The sequence below is a fragment of the Trichoplusia ni genome, chromosome 6 (assembly GCF_003590095.1).
Source record: "Trichoplusia ni isolate ovarian cell line Hi5 chromosome 6, tn1, whole genome shotgun sequence".
Lineage (NCBI taxonomy): Eukaryota > Metazoa > Arthropoda > Insecta > Lepidoptera > Noctuidae > Trichoplusia > Trichoplusia ni.
This window is the reverse complement of record NC_039483.1, coordinates 2,387,358-2,407,158: the sequence shown is the minus strand read 5'-3', so window position 1 is coordinate 2,407,158 and position 19,801 is coordinate 2,387,358. Positions and strand designations below refer to the sequence as shown.

At 34.9% G+C, this 19,801-nt stretch overlaps 1 protein-coding gene and 1 long non-coding RNA gene across 4 annotated transcripts in view; both read right to left on the bottom strand.

Annotated features, from left to right (window-relative positions):
* Positions 1-1,219: 1,219 nt before the first annotated feature.
* Positions 1,220-2,403, bottom strand: LOC113495492. The gene is made up of 2 exons (XR_003400725.1): positions 1,953-2,403; positions 1,220-1,354 (listed from the first exon to the last, which is right to left on the bottom strand). It is a non-coding gene; the product is annotated as an uncharacterized LOC113495492 (long non-coding RNA).
* Positions 2,404-11,574: 9,171 nt separating this feature from the next.
* Positions 11,575-19,801, bottom strand: part of LOC113495133 (alpha-2Db adrenergic receptor) — a 383,296-nt gene continuing 375,069 nt past the window's right edge. For all 3 annotated transcript variants that reach the window (XM_026873732.1, XM_026873731.1, XM_026873733.1), the window contains 4 exons: positions 17,766-17,915; positions 17,110-17,207; positions 14,401-14,539; positions 11,575-12,954 (listed from right to left, as the gene is read on the bottom strand). In XM_026873732.1, the coding sequence (XP_026729533.1) occupies positions 12,373-12,954; positions 14,401-14,539; positions 17,110-17,207; positions 17,766-17,915 (969 nt within the window). In that variant the 3' untranslated portion in view covers positions 11,575-12,372. The remainder of the gene's footprint in view (positions 12,955-14,400; positions 14,540-17,109; positions 17,208-17,765; positions 17,916-19,801) is intronic.

Genomic DNA, 19,801 nt, shown 5'->3' with positions numbered 1-19,801 from the left:
AAAAGGACTTGAAATACGACACCATGCGAGCGAGTGCGCCGGCGAGAAACGGCACGTGCGCTATCACGGTGTACAGCACATGAGGAGTTAAACTGAGCATATTTACAAAAAGCACGTGCTTTTTAGACAAAATTTAAATTGAACGTGTTTTTACGCTCAGTTTTGTGCGTAATCGTTTTTCGGGCTTAAGTACCGTTAGCTTGCTTCTCTAAGACGTAATTCATGCAACAATCGCAGCAGGGCACGCAGGACACGAAAGGACTTACAATTAGCGGTAAAATGTAGACCATAAGACACATTAGAGGCTCAAACTTTACATGGATTGGGTTTAACACCTCAGAATCTCCGGGAAAAAACGATGTCAGTAGGGCAAAATTCTGAATCCAGTTTTACAATTTTTTTCCCAAGTTATGTTGCAGTTGGTTGATCTGAAATGGAAGGTCAAAATCTCCTTTTGAACACCGTTTTCATTTCAGTTTCCTGGTCGTCGAAACACCAAATATAATGGATGCCCGGTATAATGTTGACGCAGCTCGGACAAATGGCGGGCAAGCAGGACAGCCAGGGACAAATGCAACACAAAGGCAAGCAGTAAAAAGGGAAAACAGGGATTATGCACACACACATCAAATTTAGATTTTGTTTTGCATAATTTTGATGAAGGTTCCACCGAAATGACGTGAGAAATCTGAATGTGAATGACAAATGAGTGACAAACTAATTTTTGGTTTTAAGGTGGGTTTTGGATAACTGCGATTTGATATTTATACTGTTCATGTTTTAGTTGATAACCAAAGATTTCTTTAAAATATCGCCGTGCTGTTGGCCAAGATCTCGGTAAAGGCTTTGTGTTATATTAAGGAATATCGAAAGCTACTTTTACATATATTAGCGTGTTTCTCGATAGAACAACTACAAAAAATATTTCATCGCTTCAACAAAAAATTAAGATGATGTAGTAAGTTGAAATCTCGTGTGACGTCAATTATCAGTAAACTTTTTCCGACAAATGACGTTACTCTGCTCCGCTTCCATCTTTGATGCGTTTTACCCCCTTTTTTATATTAATCAAAAGAAACAATATTTTTCATTCCACCTTATCCACTGACGGCCTAAGTTGCTTTTTGTTAGTCAAACACCATATTCCAACAGAATACACAATTGTTTTAAACGGCATAATTAAGGGAAACTACGTTACAAAGAATATAACCACAATATGGATGAAACAGTCTTTATTATTTTGTAACGTTTTGAGCACTAGACTTATTCTGGATTGCTTTGGTTCTACTTTCTTTCTTTACAACGTCGTTATCATCATCTAAATGAAGAATTAAGCACTGGCAGCATTTCATTCCTGGGAACAAATACCAAAATAAACAGGAGAAGTATATAAGTGCCTGTCTAACCGAATGATTAAACCTGATTTAGCCGAGTGAAACTAGAGGGTGATCAATACTTTGGAGGAAATTAGGAATTACAGAATCAGCCGTCGTCAGTAGAAATATTAGGCCGTAGTAAAGTGACTGGTTCAAAGATTTTGGAAGGCGTTTATGAAAAAAACTTTTTACCCGTCAAAGTTCTGACAAAAGCCACAAAGAATCATCACGTTAGCCCTGAATCACAAACTGTTGGATGTAGGCTGTCCATATTGACTAAACCTCTTATCGTATAATGTGTATATCAATGGCACTTTGGCAACTTTCACAGAGTTTGTATTAATTTAGAGTATTAGGCAACGGATGAACCTACTTAAATTACTAAACAGATAATTTACATCCAAACATGAACAACATGATCGTTCTCATCACACAAACAGTTCTCCCGTGTGAGAATCGAACCCACGTCCTCCGGTATAGCAGTTAAGGCCACTATCCACGAGACCAACACGCTATAGTATTTTCGCTTGCACGACTTTCTCACCACATAAATCTTTCTGGGATATAGTACAATACCTTTAATGCACATGGGAAGGCACGATAAACAGGGGCACAGGATGGAAGGGTAGCAGCACATGCGAGGGTAGCAGATACAGAAACACATGAACGTCAGCTGTAAGCTTTCATATAAAGAAGTAATCCATTCACTGTTAATAACATTTTTCTTTGAATTTTGTATAGCATTGTGTTCTTACTTCTGACATTGCGTGAAGATCGTCTACAGATTAAGAATGTTGGATGACGTTTAGAGTTTTTTTGTAGATGCAAAGGTTAAAGACTTTTTGGAGGAATTGGAAAAGGTTTTGCTTCGGATCGTGTCAATAGAATAAAAATTGTCTTGATCTAATGTTCTGTTTTTCTAGTCTAGCTTTTTTGTCTGTAAGAATCTATGCTGGATTCTTAAAGATAAAAAAACCTTTTCAGACTTTAGAAGACAGATGGTCAGACATGTAGAGAACAGACAATTCCTAAGGAAGGTATACAGCATTTCATTTGCATCTGCAAGTTATAGTTACAGATGGTATATCTGCACGTAAAAAAGTCGGACCCTAATACATTCGGGAGAGCATCCGAACGAATAACCTTGCGATCATTGCAAAGGTCAGGTAAAAACGAATCTCAACAGAGGAAGATTCCCGCAGCTGAAAACCGAACTTTTTCATTGGATTTCTTGAGATTGAGACCTAAAAAGAAGAAGAATGGGAATACATCTGGGTATGAACGACTTCCTTACGTGTGTGAGTTCCACCAGATTTTCATCAGCCTCTGTTTCTGGAAAAAGTTGTGTTCAAACTAAAGATATCGTCAGCCGACAACTGTTGGGAAGCGTGGTACAGTTTATTGTTACTGTTATATTATAAATGCGAAAGTATGTATGTTTGTTCGCTAGCACGTTTGAAAATTTGTTACCTTTTCACTCTTAAGCGGCTATACGAAATTTGGTACGAAGGTAGCTGACACCTTTTATGAATACATGGGCTACTTTTTAAAAACATACTTTAATGGGGACGACGCGACGGAGGACTTCGAGGAAGGAGGTAGGAGGAGGAAGGTATAACTGACATCGATGCAGGCTAAGCCACAAGCAACAGCTAGTATTCCCTTAAATCTCTTTTTTCTTCTTTATATAGCCGACAATAGGTCATCATACGCGAAATGCCTAATGAAAACCCCCTTCTCCACATCCACGCTGGATCCCAGTTCCGCGTAAATTCATTGTATTGACCGTGAGTGTTCAGCCCCGTACTGAATTATCAATTATTGTTTTGGCAAACCGCTTAGAAGATTACCGTATAGTGCCAATTTAATCCAATTTCCATTCATAGTAAAGCAGAATCGGAACCTTGGAACAACAGTAGACTTGTTCAATTTTCCTGTCTATAGTTTTGGTTGGAACATGTCCTTACTTATAAAATTCAAGTCCCCACAGATTTTCAAAACTTATCGTCTTGGAGACGAACTAAATCTTAACTGAATTTCATAACTTGAATGAGCTTAAATAAACTAAATACTACGTCATACTACGTACTTGGTTCTATATCCGGTATATTTGTTTTCGTTTTCCGCGATTGTTTCGTTAATCCAACTTCGTTTTGTCAGTTTGTTTAAAGTTTGTTCTGCTTGTTTATTTATTTAATAACAGCTTTTGAAGATCTTGTCTGGAAGTTAAATATCGGTTGTGAGGTCGTATTGTGGAAGAATTTGAGTTCAAATTAGATCTGTGTTTTTTTTTGGAATCCGTTTCGGTATCTTGGTTTTCTACATCAGGATAATGGTGTTTTAAAATGCTAAGTAGCCATAGTAACCGTTTGATGTGCTTAAAAGGAAGATTTTCGAAAATAAATTTTGATAGTCCTATAATTCATCTCGCCAGTCAGCAATTTACTGCAATGAGGATCCGTTGTCTGTCCGTCTGTCTCGAGGTTGTATGCCAGGAATTGTTGAAAATGGTAAAAATGAAAAATCGAGGCTAAGCTCGATCCTTAAGGTCATAAATTTAATGGGCGAGTCATTTTTGCCCATTGCTACCATTTTAGTTATGGGAGTCCGATACTCACTTCACCGGTTTTAATATTTTCTGACATAATGATTTTTTTTTAATTATCTTTATGATGCTAGCTCTAATCTAGCCAGTTTTCCTAGAATTTACTGACACAACACGTATATCTCAAACACTTACTCATCCAAGTTGTCACTCGCTAAGTCGAGTTAGATCGCTAATGTACAACTACCATTAATATCACTTAAACAGTTCTGTGTTCTAAAGGACATGAGTAACAATGTTACAAAGATTTATTATTCCGAGTTGTAATGCCGAGGTTGTGGGGAAATACGATCGATTTTTAAGTACCTACGAATGATTAAGTGTATTTTTCATTGATTTTCTTTTATCATTTGCTTTATTGTAATTTTAAAAAAAGTGTTTTTCTTCTGCTCTTTTAGAATTAATGAGGATAAATGCCCATGCTTGTTCAAATGTAGATAGGCTATTTGAGAATAGACATTTTCGAAAACACTTTTTTTTCCCAGTAAGCTAATGCAAAGGGTTAGAACTGTAGATATACCTACGATTTTTTGAAGAGTGTAAATATATATTTTCTATGAGCCAGCCTGCTGTGCTGTAGAGTTTGTTCACGCTGTTTCTTCTCCACAGCTTTAAAACACATATACTTTTCTGCAGGTCTTAGAGGTGATGTAAAATTGTTACATTCAAAAAGTGACGTTTTCTTGGCAGGATATCTTAATCAAACTAATTTAGATAGTTGTAAAGAGGTGATGGCAGAATATACATATACAGGTAGGTAGATGTAATGTGGATAAATATTATACTGAATAGTCACGTAAGTCAGTAAAGGCCCGAAGCCAGTCGTGCTCAGTGGGGTGCAGCCGGGAGTAGCCACGTATTATGAGTCGTCGGCTAGTCTCGTACAAAACTAATATACTTACCAGTATGTATAATCTGTTAGGCACATTTTGTAAAGTGGGCTGACATACGGTAATGGAGTTTGGATAATAATTTTGTTTTTGATATCAAAACTTATTTCGGAATATGTCTTTCAATTTTGTTTATTTGGATTAGTATAGACTCAAGTTAATTACCTGATTAGGGCTGCCGAGGCAACAGCTCGTTTTTAAGGACGGCGATTGTAGTCGAAACTATTTGGGGATCCCAAACAATTCGCATTGAAAAGTTCTAAATATTTATATTCTTTCAGCAGCAAAGAAAAATACTTCAACTTTTGAGTGACAATGTTCACATATTTAGGCGCCAAAAAATTACAAAAAGAGAAGGGTTTTTTGCTTTTATACCCAAAAAAGAAACGTTTTCTTTTACAAACAATTTTGGCAATCAGTCATTTTATTAGTACAACTATTTATTATTAAGTGACTGTTTATATAACCACTGATCATTGTCTATTCGCCACCGCCGTGTGTGTTAAAGGAAGTGAGCGCGCGCCGCTTGGGAAATGTCCCGTTAACTCACATACAACATAATTGAAAATACGATTTCAAATTTATGTTCTTCCCAACTGAGTCTAATGAAGTTTTCTAACTTTTAGCATCGCTGTATCTCGGGAGCCTTGGGATGAACTGCGAGGAAAGTTTGTCTGGTCAACCTTCTGTTATTAGGGATTTTCATGCTATGTTTAAGTAGCTGTGTTACTAGATTTTGAATATACTCGATACTTTTATTAGGTATTAGTATTAGCTCGTGGCTTAGCTATAACCGCATAAGTGATTCGATTACAGGTTAAGCTATGCTTGACGCGGTTAGTCCGTGGATGGGTGACCATCTTTGTCATAACGAGTTCCTCTGTGTTTCGGAAGGCACGTTAAATTGTGGGTCCCGGCTGTTATTCCCACATCTTTGACAGTCGTTACAGATAGTCAGAAGCTGAAAAAGTCTGACAGCCAGTCTAACCAAGGGGTATCGTGTTGCCCAGGTAACTGGGTTGCGGAGGTCAGATAGGCAGTCGCTCCTTGTAAAACACTGGTACTTAGCTGAAACCGGTTGGAATGGTAGCCGACCCCAACATAGTTGCGAAAAGGCTAGGCCGATGATAACTTTTATTAGGTATTATTAGATTTATGTGCGCTTTTTGAGAAGAATAAATAATAAATAAATATGTAAATGCGGACAACATCACATACATTGTTCTGAACCCAAAGTAAGTTGCTAAAGCACTTGTGCTATGGAATTTAGATACAACGACGGTACCACAAACACCCAGACCCAAGGCAATGTAGAAATGTGAATTGTTACATTGACCCGACCGGGGATCGAACCCGGGACCTCAGAGCTAGCGACACCTTGAAACCGGTGCGTACGCCACTCGACCACGGATGTCGTCAAGAAGTCGAGAAGAAGCCTGTTAAGTCAGTTACTAGGAGGATAGCAGCTATTAGTTGATCAGCAACTAATGTTTGTCTTTAAGAGAGTCAAGTCAACGTTGGCACGAAACGGTTACAAATGTCAATACGATGTTATTTCGAAGTTCAAATCGACTTTGCTACGGTTCTACGAATATCGAGACAATAATGCTACGATTTGAAGTGATCTTGGTACGAATTTCAAGTGGTCGAAAGTCAAATATGGTGCTACGAATGACAGGTTCATGATGCTACGAACTTCAAGTCAATGTTGCTACGCATGTTATTGTATTTTATTTGTTCAAATGTCGTGGTGGCTTTGCGGTTCTATGCATGTATTTGGATGTACGATGTGCAGGCTCGATCCCAACATAGGCAACGTACTAATGACCTTTATTGCCACTTTTTTATACACTCTCTTTTCTTGTTGCTTGTTTTTTTGTTGTTTCCGTTTGATTTTTGCTAGTCTTTTTTTTAAGGGTATATGTACCAACTTTTTTATTTTTCTAAGACACAGCTGTCAATCCAAGCAAGAAAACGTCGTAAGGTCGTCGTATTATAGGAATCTGAAATCACCAACCTGCAGTGAGATAGCGTGGTGATCGATACCCAAACCTTCCCCCTACGAGAAGAGGCCTTTGCCCATCAGTGGGATTTATTTGCAGGTATTATTATTATTTTATTTACATTACATTACATTAGAACATGACTTAGTTCTGGAACTTCGAAGTTTCTTAGCCCTAAGTCCTTGGATTATTATGATTAAATGTAATACACTTGATATAGACTTGTGTAATCTTGTGTAAGAATAGTTGTCGGTACAGCTATTGTTGTTGTTATAACTTTTGTTACGATAGCCTTTGGTGGAGTTTATATATTATGCTAGAAATCTAGAACTAGGCACTCGAATTTTTTGGGTTTCAATTATTGATATTTTATTAATATCAAATTGGTATGTTAACAGTTTTATCTTTTCAAGCTATTTGAGACAGGAGGTTCTCTATTTGTCGGCATTTTTTTATTTTACAGAACTTAACCAAATTTCTTGATTCTGCTGTCAGTTGTTCTGACAGCAGAGTTCTGTATCATTTCATGAAGTTCGGAGCTGTACTTTTTTATTTAAAAAAAAAAAACAGTTATATCCCACTCTCCCATTGAACATTCATGATTAAAATCTCTTTTATTGACAGGTTCCAACTGCAATTAGAATCAATGGAATTATAGATTTTTTAACTTTAAGGTTTTATTTCCGGCCTCTTTTTGTAAGTGGCATTAAAAATAATGTATTGTTTTGTATAACCTTTTTATACATTCTCAAATTATTAGGGTAGGAAGTAACATTGAAACAAATATGTAAAGATTAAAATTTGTATATTTGGTACTTCGTATATTTTTTCATTTACATTTTGAGTCGATAAGAATTAATAGTTAATCGTATAGTCTTAGACGATTTTTATTCTAATTGTAATAATATTTTTTTATAAAGAACAATACAAACATAACATTTTTCGAATATATAAAAAATCAAAATATGTAACAAATACTATATAGAATAATATACTATAAGTATAAATAGTTTTTTTTTATTAAATTTAGAACATTTTTTATTGAACAAGTTACTAGATACACAGGATACACCTATAATAAGTTATTTAATTTTTAAAAACATTCTAAATATTTTCACTAAACAAGAAAGTAATGACATTAAACATTATTTTTACAAGATTGTTTAAACTGTACAAAAACCTGTATGTATTTTGAAAATTTATACACATTTAAATAAATAATCATTTTTATTTTACAAATAAAAATTATTGCATCAATAAATTATTCGCACAACGTTTGAGTAAAATGTTGTGTAAACAATTTTTATTAAGTCGATTTTTGAATTCGACTTTTGAAAATCGAACCGGCACAAACAGCAAGGGCTCTGTGCTTGATTGTGGGGTTCCAGATTCATAAAAAAATGTTACTCCGCATCAAAAATAGTTTTCTTACATCCTTAATTAAAAACAAAAAGAAAAAAACTAATAATTTATGGAGTTTTTTTTTATAAATATGTAATGAAAGATAACTACCATTATTTGAAAATCACACACACTTTGGAAGACTATATGAAATTTTAATATAGTGCAAAATTATATGAAAAGAAAACTACATCTCTATTGCTTTTGATTTCAGTACACAATTAATATCTAGTAATTATTTTAGCTAAAGATCTAGTTTATAACTATAACGGCAATGGTGTTGCAGTGTTATTATTTTACTTAGATGTAATTATAATACTTAATTATTTAGTATTTTTAAATTAATTCTAAAATCCAAGAATCTAGTTTACACCGATTTAGAATTAAGTTGTCGTTGTTGTTCATTAATTTTACAAGATTTTTCGCAATATTTATTGAATAAATTCTATTTACAATTGTATTTAGCAGGAAAAAGATTACTTTTTATTAAAATCTATCATCAGTCGTAGGTTTAGTTGATAAAAAATGAAAAAAAATAAAAAATAAGAAGTATGTATTAATTTTATTTCTGAAATAAAACAGCACAGAATAGGATTATCAACACAAAATAGAAAGAGAAGGAACTATTTTAATTAAATTAAACCTTATTCTACGTGAAACGATACACTAGGTTAAAATTACGGATAAAATGTTTTTTATTATTCATAAGATTAGAAAAATTTACAGGAAGTATTTGGTGTTCTTTTTGGTATATCATAATTATTATATTACTATAAATATTAAATCTAACACTTACTTTAGGCTATATAAGTACAATATTTACATGAAAAAAAGAACTTAAAAATAAATATAATACAAGCGTCCAGCGCTGATTAAAAACATTAAAAATTATCAATTAATTCAACCGTACGTTGATTGAATGAAATACTTCAAATAATTAGGAATAAAACTAATTTTATTTACATTTTTCTTCAATAAGGTGCATTTTATTGTTGAGTAGTGCTTGTCGATAGGCACAGAGGCACAGTCATTTTTTATTTTAATTAGATTTAACCTACAAGATACTGGTTTTATTGAAAAAGCCTTATAAAATAAAAAAGACAGGTTATATACAGGTATATACTTCAAAAGTAGATACTCTACAGTATTTCTGATATTTAGAAAAAACTGTGTTGTTTTTGCTATCACAATAAAACCAGTTTTATTTATAACACCGCACCTTTACAATGATTGTTTTTAAATTGTTATATTAAGTAGATGTAGTGGATTAACAGTTTCATATATATTTATTTTATTTGGCGAACATTTTACGAGGAATTATTTTTAAATAATCAATCAATGACATTTTTCTTTGTTATTTGAATAAAAATGAACAAATTTATTCACAATAAATCATGTTTAATTTATTCATAAAATAATTATGTGATTGAATAATTATTCAATTAATAATTTCTCATAAAATGTGACCTTTATTTAAAAATAACGTTGAATATATATTTATTTGATTTTGTATTAGAATGGTGAATTTTAGGCTATTATTATAGCAAATTATTAACATGAATACTACATATATTTTACTATTTTTGTACGATATAAGCGTATGAATAAGTCTTAAGGGATTGGTAAAGAAATATATAAATTTAATTATGAATAAAGCTAATATAATGGTTTTCTATTAAGTTTAGAGATTCTAAGGCCTGTTGCCCACTATGGTGTAACAAGACAGTTAATTATATATTCTATTGAATGATTTTTATGTCATAAGCGATGTTATTAAACGTCGAATTATTTGTAGAAATTAGAAACTGGTAGATTGTGGAAGGTTGATACATGTATGTGTAATTTGTTTTCTTATATTTTTTGTGTTCTACAAGTCTTCTTATACGATCAGTTTGTGCAATGGGTTTGTTAAAAAAAAGATTAATCAGTATTTTTTCCAACTCTTTAAACATTTTTCGTACGTTTTGATAAAATACTTTATGTTTATCAAAACGTTGTTGTTATAAGTTGTCTATTTATAATTATTTGAATCATCAATCTACCGTTTTAATTTAACATGTTACACCATAGTGTGCCCAAGCATTAACATCTAAGCTAACGTATTACACAATCTGATGACATTAAAGCTATGTAATTCCTTCGTATCGAAAGGAATCATTATTATATAAGTATGTATATTTTTCAAATCCGTTAGTGTTTTTGCAGTTTCTTTATTATTTTATATATTAATCTATGTTTCAGCTACTAGTATTAATAAATACTACGAAATGAATATATTATATGTATTTTATAATGTACAATTCCTTTTTTATATATAGCAAATTATAATTACGGTCACTTTATGGTTTTTAAGCACTTTTTGAAATTGTGAGGTATTTTGGGCTCAAAACTAATTATACTCAAACATTGAGATCTTAAACTAGACAAATAAAAAACGTCATAAAATAGTTGACATTAGTCAAATGTTTTTGGACATTTCAAAAGCCTCCAAACCACCAAAACCTTTCATTTAACATAAATCCGTAAATAGTTTTCCCCAAACCAAAAATATTTGTGATTATCGAACGATAATGAGTGCGACAAACGCTAACCAACTCAATTACATCAAACGTTTTGATCATGATCTCGGTTGCAAATCACAGACTTCATTTCAAAAGTAAAACCATGGCTATAACAAACCAATTACTAATTACGGAACCACTTCCTTGCATCCATACACCATGTTCAAACTTGATAATTAATATGGTTGATCTACTTGATTTCAATCAGAATTAATTTGGCAAATCTAGCAAATAATACGCATGTACGTGAGTTCGTCCATATTCAATTGCGCAGCTTAATCAGTATATCTCAGATCATATGCAGATGATTAAATAGTTAATGGACTGTTAATTTCTAATGTAACGACTATATTATGACGTATCGGTTAATTTTGGTAGTTAAATTAAGTATCTATAGAGTAGAAAATTAATGAGTAGTTCGTGGCTACAACTCGTCATAGTCAATCACATGGCTCAAGTCGATCACAGGGTAAATTACAGTGGCAGCGGTCGTTTCGTGGATGGGTGACTCTCTATGTCGTAACGAGTTAAGATAAATTAATTATTAAAAATGCGTGATTCTTTTGGTACGAAGAAAAAATATGTAAATGATGATCTGGATTCTATATTATTTACAAAAAAGAAATGGTTTTTAAAACCGCTTTAAAACAAATTATAAACTTTTATATTGTTTAATATTGTTTCTGTCAGAAAATTATTGTAAATAAATTGTTTTTTATTATTTTAAATACTGTGAGAGTTGCTTCAAATGTCAATAATATTGGATCATTAATATTGCTTTAAATTATTGGTGTTATTCCTGTAATTACCTAATTAGGCAAATAAGGCGGCCTAGTTTTACTTATTCAAATATATTTCGAATAATTTGATATAAATTGCAATTATTTGCATTACATTACATTTTGTTGTATTTGCATTTTCGGAGCTCAGTATTTTGAATTACTGAGTTTTATTTATTGGTGTACGTCAAAGTAAACTCAATTTATTTATTGAACGAATTATTCATATTTAGCGTTTATTACACAACTTGGCTAAGCCTTGTTGACAATAATTTTACCCATAAAGTGACCATAGACTCTATAAAAAGCTTAAAAATATGAGCAAGCTGACCTAAGACATTATAATTATGATAAAATAGATAATTTATTTAGTACATAAGCGTAACCTTCTATTTCACCATTTTTTCTATTGACTGTTTCTGATTATAGTTCTTTGGCCGATCACGGAACAGAAAAAACTCCATATCCCCACATAATTATCACCCAGCCAATTATCCCGAATAATCGTCTGAGCAAAAACTTTTTTGGAATAATAAATAAAATAAAATATCACTGAGTAGTTTTTAACCACACTTCACTGTTTTTTTCTTTATATAAAATCAGCCAAAGTTCAAGCCGAGAACCACGAAACCATTCCATATTTCTATTGTGAGTCCATATTTATTCATCGTACATTGTAAAGATTCGGTGCTGCCCGCTGCTGAGCCGTCAGTATCCTGTTGGCCACGCACCGGTAACAGCACACGTAGGCTAAACATCACTTGAACAGTATCCTCCGAAAGGCTCTCCTAAAATCCTTATTGAATATCGTGTAGATGACCGGGTTCAGTACAGAGTTCATGTACCCCAGCCAGAAGGCTATCGCGAACGCGCTCGATGGTATCACACAGTTCCTGCAAGCAGCCTTCAGTATGTACAGAAAGAAGAACGGAAGCCAGCAAGCGATGAAACTGCCCATAATTAACCCTAGAATGAGAGTAGCTCTCTTCTCCTTCTTCCTCGCTAATCTCTTCTTTTCTCTTTCTGGGTCTCTTGGCTTATGGGGTTTGGGTAGCGCTGGTTCTAGCTCCGATTTACTCGGTTGTGACTTCTCTTGTCTTCTGTCAGTTTTCTTGAAGATTCTTAGTTTTAGGGGTTTGACTCCCCCGCAGCGGCTGACGACGCCGGAGTCTGATGACGAGGGCTCCATCTCGGAGACCATGTCGGCGTCGATGGCGACGCTGGGGGCTCGGCCTCTCGTCTGCTGAAGCTGCAGCTCCCCGTTCACAGAGAGCGTCGAACTTCTTAGCGGACAAGACGCGAGAGGGTTTTTTGTTACTTGTGCTGCTGTTGTTATTACCTGCGGATGAGATTTTGTGTGAGATGGGGAAAAAATTGTGTTATCTTCAAAAGTAAACTGCATAGATAAAAAATATAGTAACAATATAATTGCACTACTTCAGTGATAAAATATACTGTTAAGCCTATACTCTAACGGAGTTTGAAATATTATTTTTGTGTCAAATCTTTTACGAAACTCCGCCAACATTACAACTTAGTAGAGCAAGAAACAATTAAATATCTCATTCCATTTTAATTAAAATCAATAGCCAATCAAAATTCTTAATTCATCTTTCCCAATAAATTGAAAACGAAAATGTCCACTGTTTTATCAGTTTGCAAATAAGAGAATAAGGGCTCGTTTAGACGATTGGTGGAATATCGTGCGAGCTGGTAAGCAGTGCAGCACTGTCGGTAGAGTTTACATTACATTACAGTTACAAGTTACATTTAATTTTCTCCGAGTGTAGGTATAGACATGACAAGTTAATTTTTTTTTTGTTTTTAAAAAACGACTCCCGCGTTAAGGAGTTTAATCCTTGTGACGCTGCGATTTCACAATCATTCAAGTCACATGCACGAGACACCCAGACTCAGAACAAGCATTCGAGGGTCACACAAAATCTTTTTCTACTCGGTGATCGAACACGCACACTGGGTTTGACGTGGTGACCTCAACCTTTCTCCATCCGTGCACTCAAAAGAGAAAATTGTCTAAAATTGAGAATTGAGAAAATTTACTATCAAAAGTATAGGTTTAATACAGCTATGTTTTTCTCGCGGCGTCTATATCAGCTTTAAGTGAGATTCACTCGGTTGTCACCGACGGTTGGCCTCGGACACCGAAGTTTGCTCCGACGTTGAGTTACTTGTTGGTTGTTGACGAAGCCTTAAGTAACCTAACTATCTGACACAGTTTGTGGATCATATTGATAGTGTAATTAACACTAGTTGTATATTATTACAGGACTTTGCTTGTACTATTGATATTGTTAAAGGTAACACGCTTTAATTTATGTTTATATTTAAAGTAATTTTGGATATTTATTGCATTTTTAGAAATAAAATGATAAATCATTATAAAATAATACATTTTAGAACGAAGTAGGTGTTAAATTTTAGTATTCGATTAAGAAAAAGATTGAAGGAATGCGTAGCTAGAAAACAGTGTGTGAGCTCTAAGCACGGCCCCAATTCTGCTTTCAGATTTTCCCCAGAAATAGGATAAAAACGACACTATTCGTGCTCTCCTAAGCATTTTTCCAACACAATAATTGGAAATTCAGTACTATTCAATTTCGCAGACTCAATTATTTGTTTTACCTAAATGCTTAGGAGTTTACGAAAAACGACAAATTTAATGCAATTCATTCATCGACCATTGTAAATAGCATAACTTGGGCCCAGGATGGTTTCTTTTCTGGAAGCAAGATGGCTGCTATATTATTAGTCACTTCAGCATTACCTTGAGCGTATCTTTCCTCTCGTCCGGCGGCGGCGGCACGGTGTCACCGGCTTCGCTAGTCGAGATGTCCGACGCGAGTTCACACGTCACCGTCGGTATTTGCACTTGAGGTGTTTCTATTGTTGATATTTGGCTCTCGCTGGAAAATATAAGAGATATTTGAAGATGATTTTCTTGGAGGAATAGGGTCGAATGATGTCTTTGATACAAGGAAATGGTGATTCGCGTCTGTGAGAAGATTCTGTAACACCTTCATCAGTTTGTCTCAAGACCTCGCCTCCTCGGTGCGTTTCAGTTAATTATTTAGAACTCTTATAGGGACTAACACAAGTTGGATCATTCCTAGAAAAAGAAAACCGTCAAATACTTTAACATAAACAATGACAGGCCTTTGTCTAGCATTAGACTGAAATGGGCTGATGATGATGATTTCAAAATTAAAGACGCATTCAAGGAATCTTTAAATCACAACAAGTCATCATTGGCCTAGCCTTTTCCCAACTATGTTGGGGTCGGCTACCAGTCTAACCGGTTTCAGCTAAGTACCAGTGCTTTACGAGGAGCGACTGCCTATCTGACTTCCTCAACCCAGTTACCTGGGCGACACGATACCCCTTGGTTAGACTGGTTGTCAGACTTTTCAAGCTTCTGACTACCTGTATTGACTGTCAAAGATGTAAAAATAACAGCCGGGACCCACAATTTAACGTGCCTTCCGAAACACGGAGGACGAAGATGGTCACCCATCTACGGACCAACCGCGTCAAGCATAGCTTAACCTGTGATCGTTTCACTTCTGCGGTTATAGCTTAGCCACGAGCTATCACAACAAGTAGAAAGCTAAAATGTTTGTCCTCTGAGAAGACTGACATCAGTCATCATAAATCTGAATTCTCCCGTTTTAATTTGCATTGAGGAAAACAAACACAATTAATTTATTGATTTACCCTAAAACGTTCTCCAATTCCTACTCTTATTTCTCTTTTTACTTTGCACCTCACTCTAAAAGTCCTGTTTGCGTAGTTTCGTCTCTATCAGAGATTTTAATGGCTGCCTCGCATGGCGGAAGGAGGGACGGAAGCGATCAGTCTGCAGTCCGTTTTCACGTTGACTGTATCTGTACATAGCGCTTTCGTATTTGTATGACACATTGGATACTTATGGGCACTTGGTTTATAATCTTTAGAGGGTTTTAAAAATTGTTAACAGTATTTTTGACCCCCGATGCAAGACACGTGTTATAAGTTTGACGTCTATGTCTGTCAGTGTGCCATCAAAGCCAAGTAACGGATTGAGCGATTACAATTTAGTTTGTCAATATTAAAAGTGGATATGTGCGTTTGTTCTTAGTCATGTTTGATAACATTCTAAAGAGATAATCGTCTTCCGCACAATAAAGAAAAAAATACTATTTTTCGTTGAGTTTCTAGATAATTTATATATGAACAACTAGAATACTGATAGAATACATAACAATTTACAGAACAAATCATATATCCTTAAATATTCAGTAGTACGTTATCAACTGCAAAAGAGTTTAATATTTAATAACTACACGCTAGTTCTGCAGGCCTGGTAGAAACTCAAGGCTCTTAACACATTAACAATTCATACGGAATATTCAGGTGTATGGAAAGTTCAACTAGTGGCGTCTCTGTGGTCTGGACACTTGTTGACTATTATACATGTTGGGAATATTGTTTAATTGTTCTTATTACAGTGTTAATTTGTTTTTGCTGTTTTATAGATGGAAAATGGAAAAGAACCGAGATTGGAAAATATGTTCTTAAAAAAAAAACGACTCCCACTCTAAGTGACGCTGGGGTATCAAACACATTCAAGTTACATTCACAAAGACACCCAGACTAGAACAAGCATTTCTGTAAATCGGCATGACATGTATCTTAAAACTGCTTTTTCTAACCGATTTTTCTGCCACCTTGGTGGATTTTTATATAACAAAATAAATAATCTTCTAACCATCTATAACCTAAATAATAAACTGTGTAAAAAAAAGTTAAATTCATGGCTTTTACAATTAAACTATATCGAAACCGAAAAGTTACTTAGCATACCAGTCTAATTCCTGTCGATGTACTATGTACAAGAAGGTAATGTAATAAAAATATACACACACGCACACCCTCACACTCACACACGTACACAAAACACAAACACTCACATGTACACTCGCACTACACTCACATCCACTAACTAAACCTATTTTAAATACCTATTCTCGTTTTGTTTTCTTAATTTTAATTACTTTGTTTTATTAGTTTAACTAAATAAAATTTGTTAACTAGCATTACTTACCGCAATAATAGTTATAGCACAAAATTTTGTAAAAAGCAATAATGGCTAAAGGGTGGAGACCTGGTGACCTGAAATACAGGCCCATAAAGCCTAGCTTAGGCACCAGTCTCCCACAATATACTGTTTACTTTTATTTTTATGAGACTCTATAATGTACATATATAATGTGTTTATATTGTGGTGAGAAAATAAACGTTTATTATTTTATTATTATTATTATTTGTATCTTTATCACCATCAACATCAGACCATATTCGTCCACTACTGGACACAGGCCTCCCCAATTGCATGCCATCGAGATCTATCTTCGGCTGCTCGCATCCAGCTCCTGCCAGACACCTTGCGCAGATTATCACGTCAACACAGCATGTATATTTGTAAAGTTATAGTTACCCATTATTATTAGTTAGGTGCCCTTGAGGCATGGGGTGCGTGGAGGGCATCGGTCGCGTGCCCTTCGGCGGATTACTGAAGCTGGTCTGCTGCTCATTCTGCAAAGAAAATACAATGATTAATATGGTAGTTTTTGTACGTTCTCGGGATGAGGCAGATTTCTGGTGGTTTTAGCCGATATTCCTCCTGCTCAGAGCGGAAAATGTCCATGAGAATTTATAGTAAAAAAATCAAGTAGAGTATTCTTTGGGCCCGTTTCGACCGACAAGTCGTTTCTCGTATTTTCTTTGATGGAATCGCAGAAAGTCCCTTGATTTATCTTATCAAACAGTTTTGTCGGCTTTGCTAAATGACATGGTAGTGTGTGTACTTTGACTTTCACCGAAAACACCCTGGGCCCCTGCTACGTCCCGAGCCGCAGTCACGGGATCTGGCTAATCCTGGTCGCTTAGACTCTTTCTCGGAGAGTGGATGTAAAGAGCTCATCCCTCACTCCTTATAAAAACGACGCATGACATGGCCCCCGTCTCCTTCTTGGCCTGTTAACTGATCGAGTGACAGGGCAGGCCCAGTACAGGCCCCACCACCCGGAGACAGACTGTCCTTACGGTAGAAGTAGGTCAGTTCTAAAGGAAATTTATATCAGAGTTACTTACAGGTCTAGGCCTCGGATTCTTCCGTATCCCCCTTCTCGCTCTCGCCTTGGCCGCGAAGTATATCCGGATGTAGACGAACACCATGATGCAGGACGGTATGTAGAAGCTGCCCAGCGCCGAGTATATCACGTAGCCGATGTCGTCTGACACCTGTGGGAGAGAGAGAGTTGGATAAGTGTGATAACTGGTGGTTCAAATAAGGTTACTAAGTAGCACTTTTTGAAGGTCAGATTACACTGGTCAGCACCCAGTTTCGCCCACTCTTCACCGCTTCCTAAATGCTTTTGCTGAGAGTGAGAAAAGAAATTGCGCAACAAACTCCCCAGCAGCACGCTGTCATTGCGATTAGAATATAATCAGACAGGTATTTAAAGGTTTCAGCTGGTCCATATATATCTAAACGAAATTACTAGGGTGGAGAATTACCTCGGTTTCAAAAGGCATCTTTACTTGATCTAATGATCCCGAAAAAACAATTTCCATCCTTCTTTCTAAAAACCATTGACACAATTTTCTTATCGAGTAATCTAGCATTAGCGCTTATTTAGCGACGTTAACCGAGATACGAATCGAAATAACGTCTAGTTAACTTAAAAGTGCTCTATTTAATTTACCCAAAGAAGAGAAAGCGTATCAGTTACTTAAAGAGTTTAATGTACGAGAGAAAGGCGATTTGCTACAAATTTTTTTTCAGGTAATTTTAATAAACTGTCGGGTCACAAAGTGCAGTGAGGTGAAGAAAGATATTCGAGTAGTATGAAAGTAGACGACAAAACATTGGAAGGTAAAAACTAAAAAAAAGTTATTTTTTTGGGATTCCGAACCAATGGGTGAAAACTATTACTAAGGCACCACGTGTTACTCCATCTAACAGAAGTTTCGTTAAAAGTTTCTACGATGATGCATTTTTGTTGCCGCTATAACACCGACTACCAGAAATATATGTGATGAGTGTCCGATTTTGTTTTTCTTTGTCCTATGTACGGAACCCTCTATGTCTGCTCGCACTTGAAAGGTTTGTCATAATTGAATTCAATCTTGCATAAATTATTTACTTTTACTAAGTATTACTTCAGACTTTCAGGTCATTGTTTTAACACTTCAAAACGATTTGTTTCCCCTCAAAAGGCCCCAGGCAGTTGTAAAGCAAATTGTTACACCATATATATTCTGTAGTATTCATTAACTTATAAAGTAAATTATATAACGTTCCACTCAAAAGCTTTAATAATTTAGAGCTTTAAAAACAATATTTCTAAACAAAAACATCAAAAATAATATCTTTGCTATCTCTTATGCCTTACACCGCATAACCATTCTTATTTTGTAACATTCTTTTCAGAGAAATTTAATCTAAATCTATTGTGTTTTCACAATGGGGCCCTGAAATATTGGTCTAAATGGGACCGCATGAAAAGTAGACAATATGCCCGATTGGACTCTTTCAGTTATAGATATGGCACGGTACTTTGATTTAGTGAGGTAAAGGGGAGAATAGGTAAATGTGATTTACTTGGCTGTCAGGTGAGCATGTGTGCGAGTTTTTGGTGAAAATTTTGGATATTTTATAGGCTTGAGGTGTATAGTTGTCGACTGCGGTTCAAATAGCATACATGAAGCCTTTCTTTAAGTAACGACTCTCAATCTAAGGAATTTAGTCACTGTTTCGCGGGAGGTATTAGAAACATTCAAGTTATTTTCAAAAATATACCTATTGTAGTCAAAGTATGTTTTGTTTAGGAGTTTGAGCTATTAAAATATTTCTAATATTTAAATTGTGTGTTAAAAATATACATAAACCCTAGATCACAATTTAAAATCGTCATAATAAAATAGTGGCACTATATTCAATAGTTAGTAGAACTAAACAAAAAATAATTTGATTTTCAAAACTAAAAAAATTGTACACACATCACAGTGTCTTTAAAAACTTTAAAACAACAAATAAACCTTATCAAATACAAGAAGAAGGTCTAAAACCTTAAACATTTTGATTCAAACAATTCTCTAAAACAAAATGCTTGTCTTTCGAAAAG